Genomic DNA, 14,135 nt, shown 5'->3' on the forward strand with positions numbered 1-14,135 from the left:
ACGGTTTCTTATATTGATATTGATGAATACATGTATAGCACAACAGTATAATGTATTCAAAATTGACAGATCGTTAACATTTGAAAATAGACAAGTATATGTTTCACATGCCCTTTTGTTTTTAGTTATTTTGTGTCAAAGAACAAAAACCGGTCGTAGTACTTTACATTCATTGTAAATCAGGAAATTGACACCCTGTATCCTTTATAACTAAATGCCTATTGTCTAATGCCTATTGTTTTAGATTTGTAAAGTTTATACACAATAAGCTTAAGAAAGTTTAAAACAAATGATTTGATTTAATACACAGGCATAAGTTAACTTATAGTATATTCTTAAAGGGGGTCATTATTTACATTTTTTTTTGGTTTTTGACACTTTTAAGATGAATACAGGTTATTTTATCAATCTGGTCATATTTTTTCTTCTCAGGTCCGATACTCGTGCCTGTGATTTTAATACATGTAGTTCATTTAAGTAGCGAATCTTATAATAATTTCAATGACTGCGTGTAATAATTACTTTGTATGAGTTAATTACGGGTATTTGGCGATATTATGACAATAATTAAACGGCATTTAGAATAAGGACTTTTTCTCATTTTATGATATTATACTCGTGTGGATAGAATGATGGAGAAGACAGAGCATAAAACACCATCACAGCCACGTGCTACTGGGATGGACGGGGTTGAGCTCTTTAATACGAGTTGTTCAATGTGTAGGAAAAAGAAGACTTTAACAGAGGGAGAGTACCACTGTAAGTTTTGTGGGGTAATGTGTGAGAATTGTTCAGCAAAACATCAAAAAACACCCAAACAAACTGGTCACTGGGCGCAACAAATCAAACGCATCCGTCAAGAACTGACAACAAACCCAACTTTCAATTCAATAAAGAAATGCGAGATTCACCCTAGTAGACATATCAAAGGTTACTGTTTGGACCATGGGGAGTTATACTGTAATGACTGTGTTAGGGATCGGCACTTTGATTGCCCACTTGAAAGCGTTGAAGTTATGAGCCAAGATGTGTCGCGTGAAACCCACATGATTGATGCAAGAAACGAACTGGTCGATCTTAAACGAAGAAGTAAAATAGCGAGTAAGGCCAAAAATGAAGAAATCGCTCATATGCAAAAGCAAAGTGAAAAGTTCGAAGTACACCTAAGGAAACTTAGAGACAAATTAAATGTTATTTTCGATGACATGGTTAAATCTGTTTTGCAAGACAGGGATGTTTTCGTAAAAGCGGAGGAGAAGTTGATAACGAAAAATATTTCTGAATGTTCGGATCTCGCGACAGTTCTCGAAACTGCGTCTACGAATTTGGACAGCGCTTTCCGTAGTGGGAGCAAGCCGGAAATGTGGATTTCGTTAAAGAAGCTAGAGCGAGTGGTAACTCACTATGACGAAATGGTCACGAAAATTGAAAATGAAAAAAGCAAAGTTGCATTTGAGTTTGTGTCGAACAGTCATTTGCAAGGTTTACTCGAAGACCCGGAAAATATCGGAAAACTGAAAATTACGTCGTCCAGGTTATATGGAAATGAGCTTACGGTGAATGATAATAAAATTGAAGTAAAGCCTACTCGTAAATCTAAAGCGACTCTTCCAGGGACAAGTAAGTATAACGAATTTAACAGAGATATCTTTTGCATATTTCATAAAATATGTTTTTCATGTCCGCACGAAGGCTTTAATTTTTCTTCGAAATAGTTTACCGTATTTCATATTCACGATTTTTTTGTTAAGCTAACAATTTTATGTCACCAACAGACAGAAAAAGTTATGGCATATGGGATTAAGATTTCCTTTATTAAATCAGTTAAGAATGTTGCTAATTTCAGTTCCTTAAAATAATGGCCGGTGTGACGTTTTTGTGTATACGTACTGTAATCTCAGCATTGGCATATTTTAGAAAAAAGCCTACCGTAATTTTCTTTCGCCTAATCTTTTAAAAAAAGATTTATGTAGCATCAAAATTTTCTTTTTTTTCTTTCCTTTAGAAACCGGCATTCAACAGGACCCTTGGAAAATCCAAAGAGTTGACACAAAAGCAAACGGGATGCTTCCCAAGATTACCGCTTTGTCAACAAATGAAGTCAGTATGAACACACCAACGACAAACTTTCGAGCAAACTCTCGAAATCGTGTAGCAACATCGTCTAGGCACGACTATGGAGGCGGTGATAAGATATCTGGTCCCGTGTTTGGTCCTATTAAGAATGTAAAAGTGACTTACATTGGACGGAAGGAGATCTTTTACCCTTCTGACACGGAGCTTACATGTGTAACAGGTTCAACATTTCTACCTAATGGGCGGCTTGTCCTGATCGATAATCACAACAAAAATCTAAAATTACTAAGTGGTGAGTTTGAGCTCCTGTCGAGCATAGTTCTTGAAGAACGTCCATGGAACATTACTCATTGTTACAAATCGGTTGTCGCAGTGTCATTTCCATACGATAATTCCGTGGATTTAATCGCAACAGGACAAGACATGCAAATTGAAGGAAAAATTAAAACTGATCGCTCTTGCCAAGGTCTGGCGTATCATAAAACAGAGAAATGGCTTTACATTGCATGTGGAAAAGGTACAGACGCCCAGATTCAAGCGTACTCCTTAGAAGGATATCTGAGAAAAGTTATCATTGCTAAACCTGGGGTTTTAATAGAGCCCTTATACATGACTATGTCAGACGATTGTACCAAGTTGTTTATATCTGATGTGGATAATGGTATAATTGGTTTCAATACTAAATCAGGTGACTTGATCAGCCAGTACAAAGACCATAGAATCAAGCGTTACTGGGACTTGACAGTTGATTCTGATGGACGCTTGTATGTAGTGACAACTGAACCGGACAGCATATTTGTTCTGATGGGTGAACACAATGGGCAACTATTGACCGAGTTCAGAGCCGGGAACAAACCATGTTCTTTAAGTTACAGTCCAATTATAAAAAGTTTAATAGTGACAAGGTGGAAGGTTGAAGACCTGGAAGTATTAAGATTTGTGTAAATGGTAAATGTCTCGAGAAGATACATTTATAGATTATGAAACATTCAACTTGGCAGAGTTTGATTCTTTTGTTACGTATGTGTTCTAAAACAATTATATCTCGAGAGTTTCAAAATACATGCAACATGTTAAGTTAGCAACTTGATATTATAAAACCTTTGAAATCGTGCAAAAAAAAAAATGTTGCAGTAAAAACATATACGTTATAGTTCCAAAAAATGAGACAAAACAACACTGACATTGTCGAAATATTCATGTTGTGAAAAAATTGCTTAATAAGTTAAGTTATATTAACTCTGCAAAGAGATGGAGTAAGTTTTGGTAGACATTTTTTTCAATCATTTAGATATCCATTCATAAGTTGTGTGCAAGTACGCAATGTTACATTACCAAGCGTGGACACTTGATTAATGATTATTTGATCAGCATACGTAATAGAATATATACATGTATACATGTACACTACAACGGAATGAAATATTTTGTCGTGCGCACGAGATAAATAAACACACACACACATGTCACCTAAAAATTTGCAATTTATATATTATTAAATGATCTAAATATAGCTGCAGTCTCATATTGGTCCAAACAGTAGTCAACATAACTATTCACTGGGCGTAGTATCATATTCACTGGCTGATATATCTGTGACTACATGCTAATTGAAACAGATAATTGCTGCGTTTTGTTCCTTATGGTATATTTCTCGATTAAAATGTCATTACTTTACTATTAAACGCAATGATGAGAATAAACTTGAATTACTTTTGTTTGCGCAACGTTCGTGTAGTTGTTGTACGCGCGTCTTTTTTTCCCGTGCTTCAACGAAACAGGCGAAGGTTGTACAGGTTGTACTTTCTGTGACTTTTTAGCTCACCTGAGCTAGCTCAGGGTGAGCTTTTAGGGTCGTCCGTCCACACTTGTTCGTTGACACTCTAGCGGTCACATTTTTGCCTCAATCATTATCAAACTTCGTCAGGATACTTATCTAGGTAATAGCTCAAATGAGTTCGAACATCGGTCATCTCGAATGAAAAACTAGGTCACAGGAGCTAAAAATAGAAAAACGTTGTTAACACTCTAGCGGTCATATTTTTCCCTCAATCATCATCAAACTTTGTCAGGATGATTGTCTAGGTAATAGCTCAAATGAGTTCGAACATGGGTTATCTCAGATGAAAAACTAGGTCACAGGAGCTAAAATTGGAAAATCTTGTTAACACTCTAGTGGTCACATTTTTGACTCAATCATCATCAAACTTGGTCGGGATTCTTGTCTAGGTAATTGCTCGGATGAGTTCGAACATGGGTCATCTCTGATGAACAACTAGGTCACAGGAGCTAAAAATAGAAAAACCTTGTTAACACTTTTTTTTTAAAATAGAGAATTTTTGGCCAATCATAACAAAGGAGGCAATCACTTTTAGACCAATGGGAACAGTCTTAACTAAGCAGGTGCCAGGGTGAAATATACCAATTAACGGACAAATTATATCATTTCCATGCTAAAACAAACTTGTTTTATAAATGTGGCACTCCATTGTGTACATATCTGATCAAATTAGTATCTATAAGAATCTACCACATTGAATTGGGGAATTACGTTCCTGACACTGCTTTAAAAAGACTTTCTTTCTTTTCTTTAAATATAGCATATTATAATAGTTGACCTGTTATAAGAGACGGTACTATTTATAAACGTCTCGGCCCTTTTAACTTTAAGTAAATTAAATATGCTGTTCACTATAAATACACGTAATTTTAACTTAGTATGGGAGCAATCCCATCTTATTCCTATCATGGGTTACGTACTTCTGTACGAACTTGTGATAAGAATTATGGCACACACGTAAACACATGTACCGATAAAACTATAGATTAATTAATACTAGTTCCCATATAAATTCAGTATGTTTTAAATGAAGTATATGCTCGCCCATATGGTTCATTCCGGTGGCGAGGGTAAACAAACTAAACACACACACACAATAGTGGTCACATTTTTTATTCAATTATCATCAAACTTGGTCAGGATGCTTGTCTAGGTAATTGCTCAGATGAAAAACTAGGTCACAGGAGCTAAAAATAGAAAAATCTTGTTAACACTCTAGTGGCTACTGTTTTTGGTCTGATTTTGTTGTTGTATTAGGTTTATTTTAGCTCGGCGCCGGAAATTCCATATGTCCGAGATCTCAGCGTCCATGCCGGTCCACTCTAGTAGTCTCATCGGGGACGTCTTTTTCATGCCGATCTTCCTAAGTCCTGTTCTTCGTTCGATGGAGGAAAGACAATACCGGAAAAGCATCAAGTTCCGTGACGGCTGCACACAGGCGGTTGACATAAAACGGCTCTTGTTAGCGCCACCCTCCAGAGTTAGTCACGACAGGTCAAGCAATCACCTCTGGTACTAAAGATGACTTGACCTTGACCTGCCGTGTGTCTTTTCCGCGACGTGCACGCCTCTGGAGGGATATAGAGAAGATTTTGGTCTGAAAGTTTGTTTTGGTGATTTATACGTCAAGATCGAATATAGGTCACCTTGGGTCAAAACTAGGTCACACTGCTGAAAATATGGATAATCCTTGTTAACACTCTAGTGGTCACATTTTTGTCTCACCTGTCATGAAACTTGGTCAGAATGCTTGTCTAGGTAATTGTTCGGATGAGTTCGATGGGTCAGGTGAGCGATCTAGGTCCATCTTGGCTCTCTTGTTTTTAATTATTGTAGCCTCCTTCTGTTTGGGGGGTTTGAAGGGGGCGGTAGTCCCCCTCATCGCCAAGAAAATAAATTTTGGACTTGTGAGAGGCTTAAAAATGATCCCAGGCCGATCATAAGGTAACGTGTAACCAACGCTGAAAAGCCTTTGACTCTATCTCAATCCATTGAGAAGTGGCAGCACTTTGAAATCAATTTTTGATGGAAAAAATCAATGCAAAATAGTGATTTTTGGCAATTTTGAGATGTCCCCTAGTTGCCATGGTAACAGGAAATTTAAGACTTACAAAGGCAATGGTCCAGTCAACATTTGCGCCAAGTTTGATTAGTATTGAAGCAGTTTTTATAGTTTTATAGCAACTTGATCTTGTAACGGGAGACTTTTCAATGGGTTAATTTAAATAAGTATAAATCCAACCTTATCCGGAGTTTGACGGAAAGTGAAGAAAAGTTGGTATTTGTTTAGTCTCTGCCTTAAATAGACTGGCCGGATTTCGGACAGAGCAGAAGCTTTCGATTAAAATTATATATTTATTATTTACAGACACTAGAAACTGACGTGAGCCAAAGAGATAAATTATAAGACATTATTTTCTTCAATATCATTGTTAAATTTTCGTTAAAAGCTACGTCTGTTTTACTATAATTTACACAGTTGTTGTCTTAGAATACAGCTACTTCCGGTCTTGCATGCTTGTGTTGAAATAATTTTTTTATTCAAAAGTATTGGTATAGTACTGTATATTTAGACTGTCAAGTCTATATAAAGTGGGTCTTTGCTATTCGAGAGATATTATTAGGATCATTCTATTATTCTGGTGAGTATCATAAAAAAATAAAGTTATAAGGATTGTACTGCAAGTTAGACTTGACAGAACTCTTATCACCTGATCACTTATTACTGTCTGGTTAGCATAAAGCTTTGATTTTTAGAGGTATACTGGTATATCAATATTAGCCAAATGAATCAGAGTTACTTTTAGTTTATATTTAAATGTAAAAAATATGTTCATTCCTAGTCAAACTATATTCAACAACTGTTCAATGAATCTGAGATAATAAAAAATTGAGACTAAATTATCTTTTGACTGCACTCAAATTCTTATATCAACTAAACATACATGTACATCCACTTTAAATGAACAACCAAATGACATTACATTAAGTGAAAATATTTTCATATCTTTATATCTGTAAAAGATGTCATTTTGCTTGAGATTGCTCAGCTTTGTGAATATTATGTGGCATATAAATTATAATACAAATTATACAAGAGCTTCAATCTGTAGTTATTTGTACCATATGGCTGGCAGAATCAATTCAACAAATTTGCTTGTTGTATTGGTTATTGTTTATTGAATATTAAAGAGCTGGCATTGATTCAGTTAAAAGCATACTGTTGATGTATCAATGTCGGATGACAAATGACAACAATACACTGATAAGTGATATAAATATCAATAACTACTCAGGAATACACTAACTAACTAATTAACTAACTTATTAACTAACTAACTTAAACTAATTAACTTACTTACTTACTAACTAACTAATCATCATACTTTAAATTAATTTACATCCTGTAAATCATTTATTATGGTGGAAAATTTAGAAATTATTGAAGAGTAGATGGATTTCGTAAGCATGACGTCTATTAGAAAGTATCATGATAAATTAATATTTTAAATGAACAAAAAAGTTTTACTCTTTCATGTTACTGTAGCAAAAAAAGCGCTGAAAATTGTTTCCTTGAACGGCTTTCAGCGCTATTCATACTTGCCGATGAATGGCTGTTGATGTTATCATCAAAAAGAGGCGAACGGCTGATGATGTTACTAAAATTTTGATGACACGCCAACTTAAATACCCTATAACTTTAACAGAAAAGCATTTTTAGCTCGACTTTTCTATGAAAAGGGGAGCTATCCTACTCGCCCCGGCGTCGGCGTCGGCGTCACACCTTGGTTAAGTTTTTCGTACCACCCCACTTTATTTCAGAAGTATTACAAGTATGGCTTTGAAACTTACCATACTTGTTCACCATCATAACCTCCATCTACAGACAAGAGTACATAACTCTGTCAAGGTTTTTGACAGAATTATGGCCCTTTTTTGACTTAGAAAGTGTATTGAGCTTGGTTAAGTTTTTTGTACCACCTCACTTTATTTCAAAAACCATTGGAGGTATTGCTTTGAAACTGACCATACTTGTTTACCATCACGACCTTCATCAACAGACAAGAGGACATAACTCTGTCAAGGTTTTTGACAGAATTATGCCCCTTTTTGACTTAGAAAATACATTGAATATGGGTAAAATCCACTTATTGCCTTAACCCTTTGAGATATTGCTTTGAAACTTTTAATGCTATTTCACATCATTACCCCCATCTGTACGCAAGAGAAGGTAACTCTGTCAAGGATTTGTTTTAAAAATTAAGGCCTTTTATCGACTTAGAATCTTGGTTAAGTTTTTAGTACCAGTCCACTTTTTGACTGAACTGTTTGAGATATTAATTTGAAAGTTGGAATACTTGTTTACAATCATGATTCCCAAACATGTCCAGGAGAAGGTAATTCTGTCAAAGATTTTATTTGAATTATGGCCCTTAACTGTCAATGTTTTGTATTATAGGCAAGCACTAAAAAACTTAAAAAATCTAAAAAAATTCATTCCTATCCACTTGTTCACTTTACCATAAATTATGTCATATAAACATTGCTGTAATATTCAAGGGTATCACACAATTCAGTAAAATAATTCTTCACTAAATATCTTAATGCTCATGGCCATTGTTCACTTTAAAAATACAGAGATTCTTGTATTGCCTTTTACTGCAAAAACTTTTTTTATTGGCAAGCAATAAAAAAGTCGAGCGCGCTGTCTTACGGACAGCTCTTGTTGAAGATATGGTTTGGAATATTTAATGACGAAATGTTGATGTTTACAAATCGTAAGATAAAAGGATTTATTATCATGAGAAAATATAAGTTATGTGACTAAAAAAATAAAAATGCCGCATCTCATCAGATAGTGCGGTTGTTTTCAGTCAAAATTCACATGAAGTAAAGCTTGCACAGGGCCAGAAATTTGTTAGTATGCTCCTTTGGATGTTGACTATGATTCCATAACATTGATTTACTCGAATACAGTTGGGATATGTTAAAAATAGATGAATACTTACCGTCCTTCAATTGTGTTTCGTGCGCTGACATGTATATACTGGTACAGCTGTCTGCCCATTTGATTGTACAGTGTGAAAATGTGTATTTTATATAGATTGACAGAAAAATTTCAATGATATCGTTTCTATCAATTACTGTTCTAATAAAAGAATGTATTTTATTTGAAATAGATAACTGGTTATTACTGTTAAGATAACATTCACAGTTTCAGGAATTATCAAAAATGAGCTCTCAAAGGGGAAATGTTCAGAAATCAAGAGCACCGAAATACCAGAATAAATCTGCATTTAAGAACGTTTATCATGATACAAGCAAAAAGACCCAGCAAATTGTGAGCACGGTGGTGTCTGGAGTTTGTTCGAGATGCAAGGACTGTATTGACTGGAAGATCAAATATAAGAAATACAAGCCACTAACACAGCCTAAAACATGGTATAGTTAAACTTCTTATTAAATAAACACAATGACCCTGCAAAGGGGGTAGGGGAAGGGGTAGCATAAGGTCGCTTCTTCATCCATACATTTGCATTACATATCAGTTTGAAATCATTTCATAAATTTTCCATTAAAAAAAACAACAAAAAGAACAACAATGCATAATGATATGATTATTAAACTTTTAAGTTAATATAAATATCAAACATTACAAGTCTTAGTAATGTAACAGTACTTGTGTAATAACCATTTCTTTCCATTCACAATATTGAATTATTATGCCCTTAACATGCTAGAAATGAAAACTTTGCCACCAGACCAGCTGGACATTAGTGTGTGACCAGGCTCTATTATGTTGGATGACAAACTTCAAATTTTCATCTTTAAATCCCTAAAATTGATAATGGATAGTTCCAAAAAGGATAACCAGACAAGTCCATTTAAAAAAAAATTGCTGGTCAAGGGTCAGATAGCCTGAACTGAAAACTCAACAACCAAGATTTTTGTTATGAGTATTACTTGGAAACTATTTTATTATCAAAGAGTCATAATTCTGTCAAGCCCTGTATTTTTTATTATCTCCTTTTGTTTATTGTGTCGCCTCTACGGAGTAGTGGCGACATATAGGGATCACTTCTCCGTCGTCTGTCTGTCCATCCGTCCGTCACAAAACTTGTCCGGACTACTCCTCATAAACTACTGGTGCAATTTCATCCAAACTTTACAGTAATGATCAGTACCAAGTGTAGTTGTGCATATTGTCAGCATTTTCCGGTTCAATGATTTTTGTCAGAGTTATGGCCCTTTAATAATTTTTATTTTTAAAGTTTGTCCGGACTACTTCTCTTATACCACTAATGCAATTTCAATGAAACTTTACAGGATTGATCTGTAGCTCAAGTCCTTACGCATATTGCAAGGGTTTTCCGGTTGCTTGATTTTTGGCTGAGTTATGGCCCTTTGTTAAAAGGTGTTTTTTTCTGTGTGTTGCCAGAAACACAAAAGCTTGTCCGGACTACTCCTCATAAACTACTGGTGCAATTTCATCCCAACCTTAGTGGAATGATCAGTACCAAGTGTAGTTCTGTCGAAATTTTATGGTTCAATGATTTTTGTCAGAGTTATGGCCCTTTAATAATTTTTATTTTTAAAGTTTGTCCGGACTACTTCTCTTATACCACTCATGCAATTTCAATGAAACTATACAGGATTAATCTGTAGCTCAAGTCCTTTCACATATTGCATTGGTTTTCTGGTTGAATGAATTTTGACTGAGTTATGGCCCTTAAATGAAAAAAGTGGCTTTTCTTGTGTGTTGCCAGATACACGAAAGCTTGACTGGACTACTTCTCAAAAACTACTAGTGCAATTTCATCCAAACTTAACAAGAATGATCAGTAACAAGTCTAGTTGTGCACTGTCCATCTGTCTGTCTGTCCATCTGTCACAAAACAATGTCTCCCAACATGAAATTGGCCATTATGAGGCGACACATGTGATTACTGATCGCTCTTGTTTTTAAATTACAACAATGTACATGTATTTTACTAACTGCAGCACAACTCTAGGACTATACAAGAGACAATACAAGACTTTAAAAATAACAAAAGAACAATGAGAAATGCTTGTTTTGGTTAATATCTACCTTTCTTGTGACTCAATTACAATGATACGTTTTTATCTTACATTCTATTTCTGTCAAACCTTTTGTAAGACTGTAGACTTAACCAGTGTCACTTTTCTTTATTTCTCAGCGTAATATGTAAACAGAAGACGGTGAAGCAGGCTTACCATGTGATGTGTAATAAATGTAGTGCAGACAGTAACAAGTGTGCAAAATGTGGTGAGAAAAAACAGGTTGTAATAAAGTAAGTACCAGTACAATGTGTACGAAAAAAAAATCTTCACCATTTGCTTTACAAGAACCTGAACTGTGTTTAATTTGTCTAAATTTTACATTTTGTAAATTCTTTTTTTCGTAAATTGTTCATTGTTTTTGAAAATTGTTAATATGTCTACTTATTGCAAGTAATGTAGCAAGCAAATGATCAAATGATTTGATAAATCTTTAAAAGCAAATCTTTTTTTATTTTAGACCTAAGTTATCAGAGGCTGAACAAGCTGTTGAAGACAGGGAGTTACAGTTTGAATTGGAGCAGTTACCGGAGAGGAAAAGAAGTAAGTGCTTATAGTAAAATACAGATAAACCTTTTTACTTTCAGGCCCAAGGTATGTTTCACTTTATGAAAATATATCCAACAAAGTAATGTGTGGAGGAGCAATATAGGTCAATAGTTCTGTTAGGGTGATGTCCTGTGCCTGAACTAATGCACAGGGTGTCACCTAATGGTTATCTTTCTCAACCATTTAAACTGAAAATTCTCATGTAAACTTAACAAGATAGGTATAACTTGGTAGCTAACCATCGATAAAAGCATAAGTCGAAATATCAAAGAAAATACAAGATTTAAAAGAAAATTTAATGGATGAAATGGCTATACATGTATCAGAGGTGAGGTGTCATGATTCTTAATATCGGACACCTTATGTTTGCCACCAATTTTATAAACAACATCTGGTTCCTTTCTGTCAAATCTACCCAATGGTGAGGAAAGAGTCGTTGTTTAGTCAGATCAGAATGATGAAAATACTTGTATGGATGGACCATTAAGTAGTTTTCACAAATGATTACAGTCTGAGACTGAGTATTGCTAGCATTATTCAGGTCAGTGTACAAGGTCATGGGACACCAATGATTATTAAATATTTCAGGGATGGCAACAAATACCAAAACTAATACTCCAGTACTCAGTCATTTTTCCTATCGAGTACTCAGTTACTCGAATGATTTCCAATGATCTTCTAAGTTTTATCACACAATATCAACACCGTCTGCATGCTACTTTTGTTTCCTATTTAAATTCATATAATTTGTAACTATAAATAGGACTGCAAAGGAGGTAACTTAGAATAACACAATAAACAAATTAATTAAAATTAAATCAACAACATTATATTTAAAAACCTTTTAATTAATGAACAATTTAAGGTTATTAAATATGGTAAGAGGCTGAATGACTTAAGGGTATGGTAAGAGGCTGAATGACTTAAGGGACACAGCTGTTCAATCCCATGTGTGTCAAACTGTTGATCACCTGGTTAAATTTAAGATATCATTTTTGCACCTCTGCAAGGATGTTTTGATTGCATTAAACAGGTATTTATGATGATACGTGTACATCTCCTAATAATCTTTCTAAATGACAAAAATAAAATAATAAAAAAAAATTATATATTTTTTCCAAATAATCGAATATCAAACTGGTATTTGAACGTTCGTTGGAGTGCTCCGTTAACCTAGTTACTTCTTGCCATCCCTACAATATTTCCTAAATGCATGGATGCATTTTAGACTTACTTGGTGCATATGCTCTCACAACCATCAGGTGTGGTGGTGCTCACATGAACCAGGTCCCTAGGTCAAAGGAGAGGGTCAACTTAGAGATCAGACTGTTGTACATTTTGTTCATTGAACTATTTATTCTAAATTTGTGTAATGATTCTGTCTTGATGTTGATTGAGATTAGGCTATTGTTAGATTCATTGTTATCAACAAAATCATCTTTGTACATAGCATTCATACTTCTTCATTCATTTTGGCAGTAAGTTATGTTACTTTTAATTTATATGCAATATGTTTACTGCATGAAGTTGGATTTAAAATTTCATTTCAGGAACGTTTCTAAGGTTGCAAGAGAAAGGACAACTGAATGGGATGGATGCTGATAACCAGTTTAATGGAAGTGATAAAGGTTTTGATGATGATGATGCTGAAAGTGGTGACGAAGATGATGATGTTAGGGCTCAAGACGATATGACCGATTCATCACCAATGAATACTGAAGACTGTAATAAACAATTTGCTGAAGGAACAGTGAGAAATGAAACAGAAAAAAACACTACAGAGTTAAATTCAGCTCCTGTTGTCACGAAAGTAGAGAATGACAACAAACCTGTAGATGGAAAGGAAGACATTGATGTATCTAAACTAGCAATTTCTGCATCTAATGAAAATGATTGAGTAAATATTTTAATTCTATGACTAAAAAACTTTGTGTAATAAAAGCTTGATACATCATTTATTTGTTTTGTTATTATCCCCCCACAACATATCTATGCAGAATTATTTTAAATCCATCCAGGAATGATGGAATAGTTCATCAATTCACTTTCATGAATAATTTATATCATGACATTGTCAAGTTCAATTCAGAATTGCACTGTACGAGTACACAGCATAAGACAAGGCACTAGCGGAGTCTTGTGTAAGTTTTGCAGCCTTGTACTAGTCCAATAGAATCAGTATTGTACTCATCAATATTAAATGATATCTTTAATAATCTTTGACATATTGACCATAATTTTTATTTTGAGAACAATAAAGATTTGACATGGATTATTGCTCTTGGATTGATGCAAGGTGAAACATTACTTACTCTTTTGGACTTGCAAAAGGAAAATAAGGCTCAATGGATAAGATTGGATCCAAAACTGATTTATTTCGGGAAATCACATGGTACAAACACTTGAAGTTCATTGTTTACATCTAATCATCTTGTGTGTAATAAACTTGGATATTTAAATGTATAATTCTGATCTCCTTAAGGAAATATTCTAGACATTGGTTGCAGTATTATGAAAATGATTTTGTCAACAAATAATAACAGTCAATGCGAAAGTCAAAATTTTTTTCCAGCCACAAGGACTGGGATCC

The 14,135-nt window shown here is 34.5% G+C and overlaps 2 protein-coding genes across 4 annotated transcripts; both read left to right on the top strand.

Annotated features, from left to right (window-relative positions):
• Positions 1-335: 335 nt before the first annotated feature.
• On the top strand, positions 336-3,784 carry LOC132730398 (uncharacterized). Its single transcript, XM_060716312.1, has 2 exons — positions 336-1,620; positions 2,006-3,784. Exons 1-2 carry the CDS (start codon positions 630-632, stop codon positions 3,019-3,021), a joined length of 2,007 nt encoding a protein of 668 aa, XP_060572295.1. The 5' UTR covers positions 336-629; the 3' UTR covers positions 3,022-3,784.
• A 2,434-nt stretch (positions 3,785-6,218) lies between these two features.
• LOC132730393 (uncharacterized protein C9orf85 homolog) lies at positions 6,219-13,501 on the top strand. 3 transcript variants are annotated; one of them, XM_060716306.1, is made up of 5 exons: positions 6,219-6,299; positions 9,132-9,358; positions 11,116-11,229; positions 11,457-11,539; positions 13,096-13,501. In XM_060716306.1, exons 2-5 carry the CDS (start codon positions 9,150-9,152, stop codon positions 13,440-13,442), a joined length of 753 nt encoding a protein of 250 aa, XP_060572289.1. In that variant the 5' UTR covers positions 6,219-6,299; positions 9,132-9,149; the 3' UTR covers positions 13,443-13,501. The 3 variants fall into 3 exon arrangements, with proteins under 3 accessions (XP_060572289.1, XP_060572290.1, XP_060572288.1); XM_060716307.1 differs by having other exon boundaries at positions 6,225-6,319; XM_060716305.1 differs by lacking the exon at positions 6,219-6,299 and adding an exon at positions 6,371-6,558.
• Positions 13,502-14,135: the final 634 nt, after the last annotated feature.

This window comes from Ruditapes philippinarum, unplaced genomic scaffold (genome assembly GCF_026571515.1).
Source record: "Ruditapes philippinarum isolate M1 unplaced genomic scaffold, ASM2657151v2 ctg1213_1_1_1_1, whole genome shotgun sequence".
In the NCBI taxonomy this organism is placed as follows: Eukaryota; Metazoa; Mollusca; class Bivalvia; order Venerida; family Veneridae; genus Ruditapes; species Ruditapes philippinarum.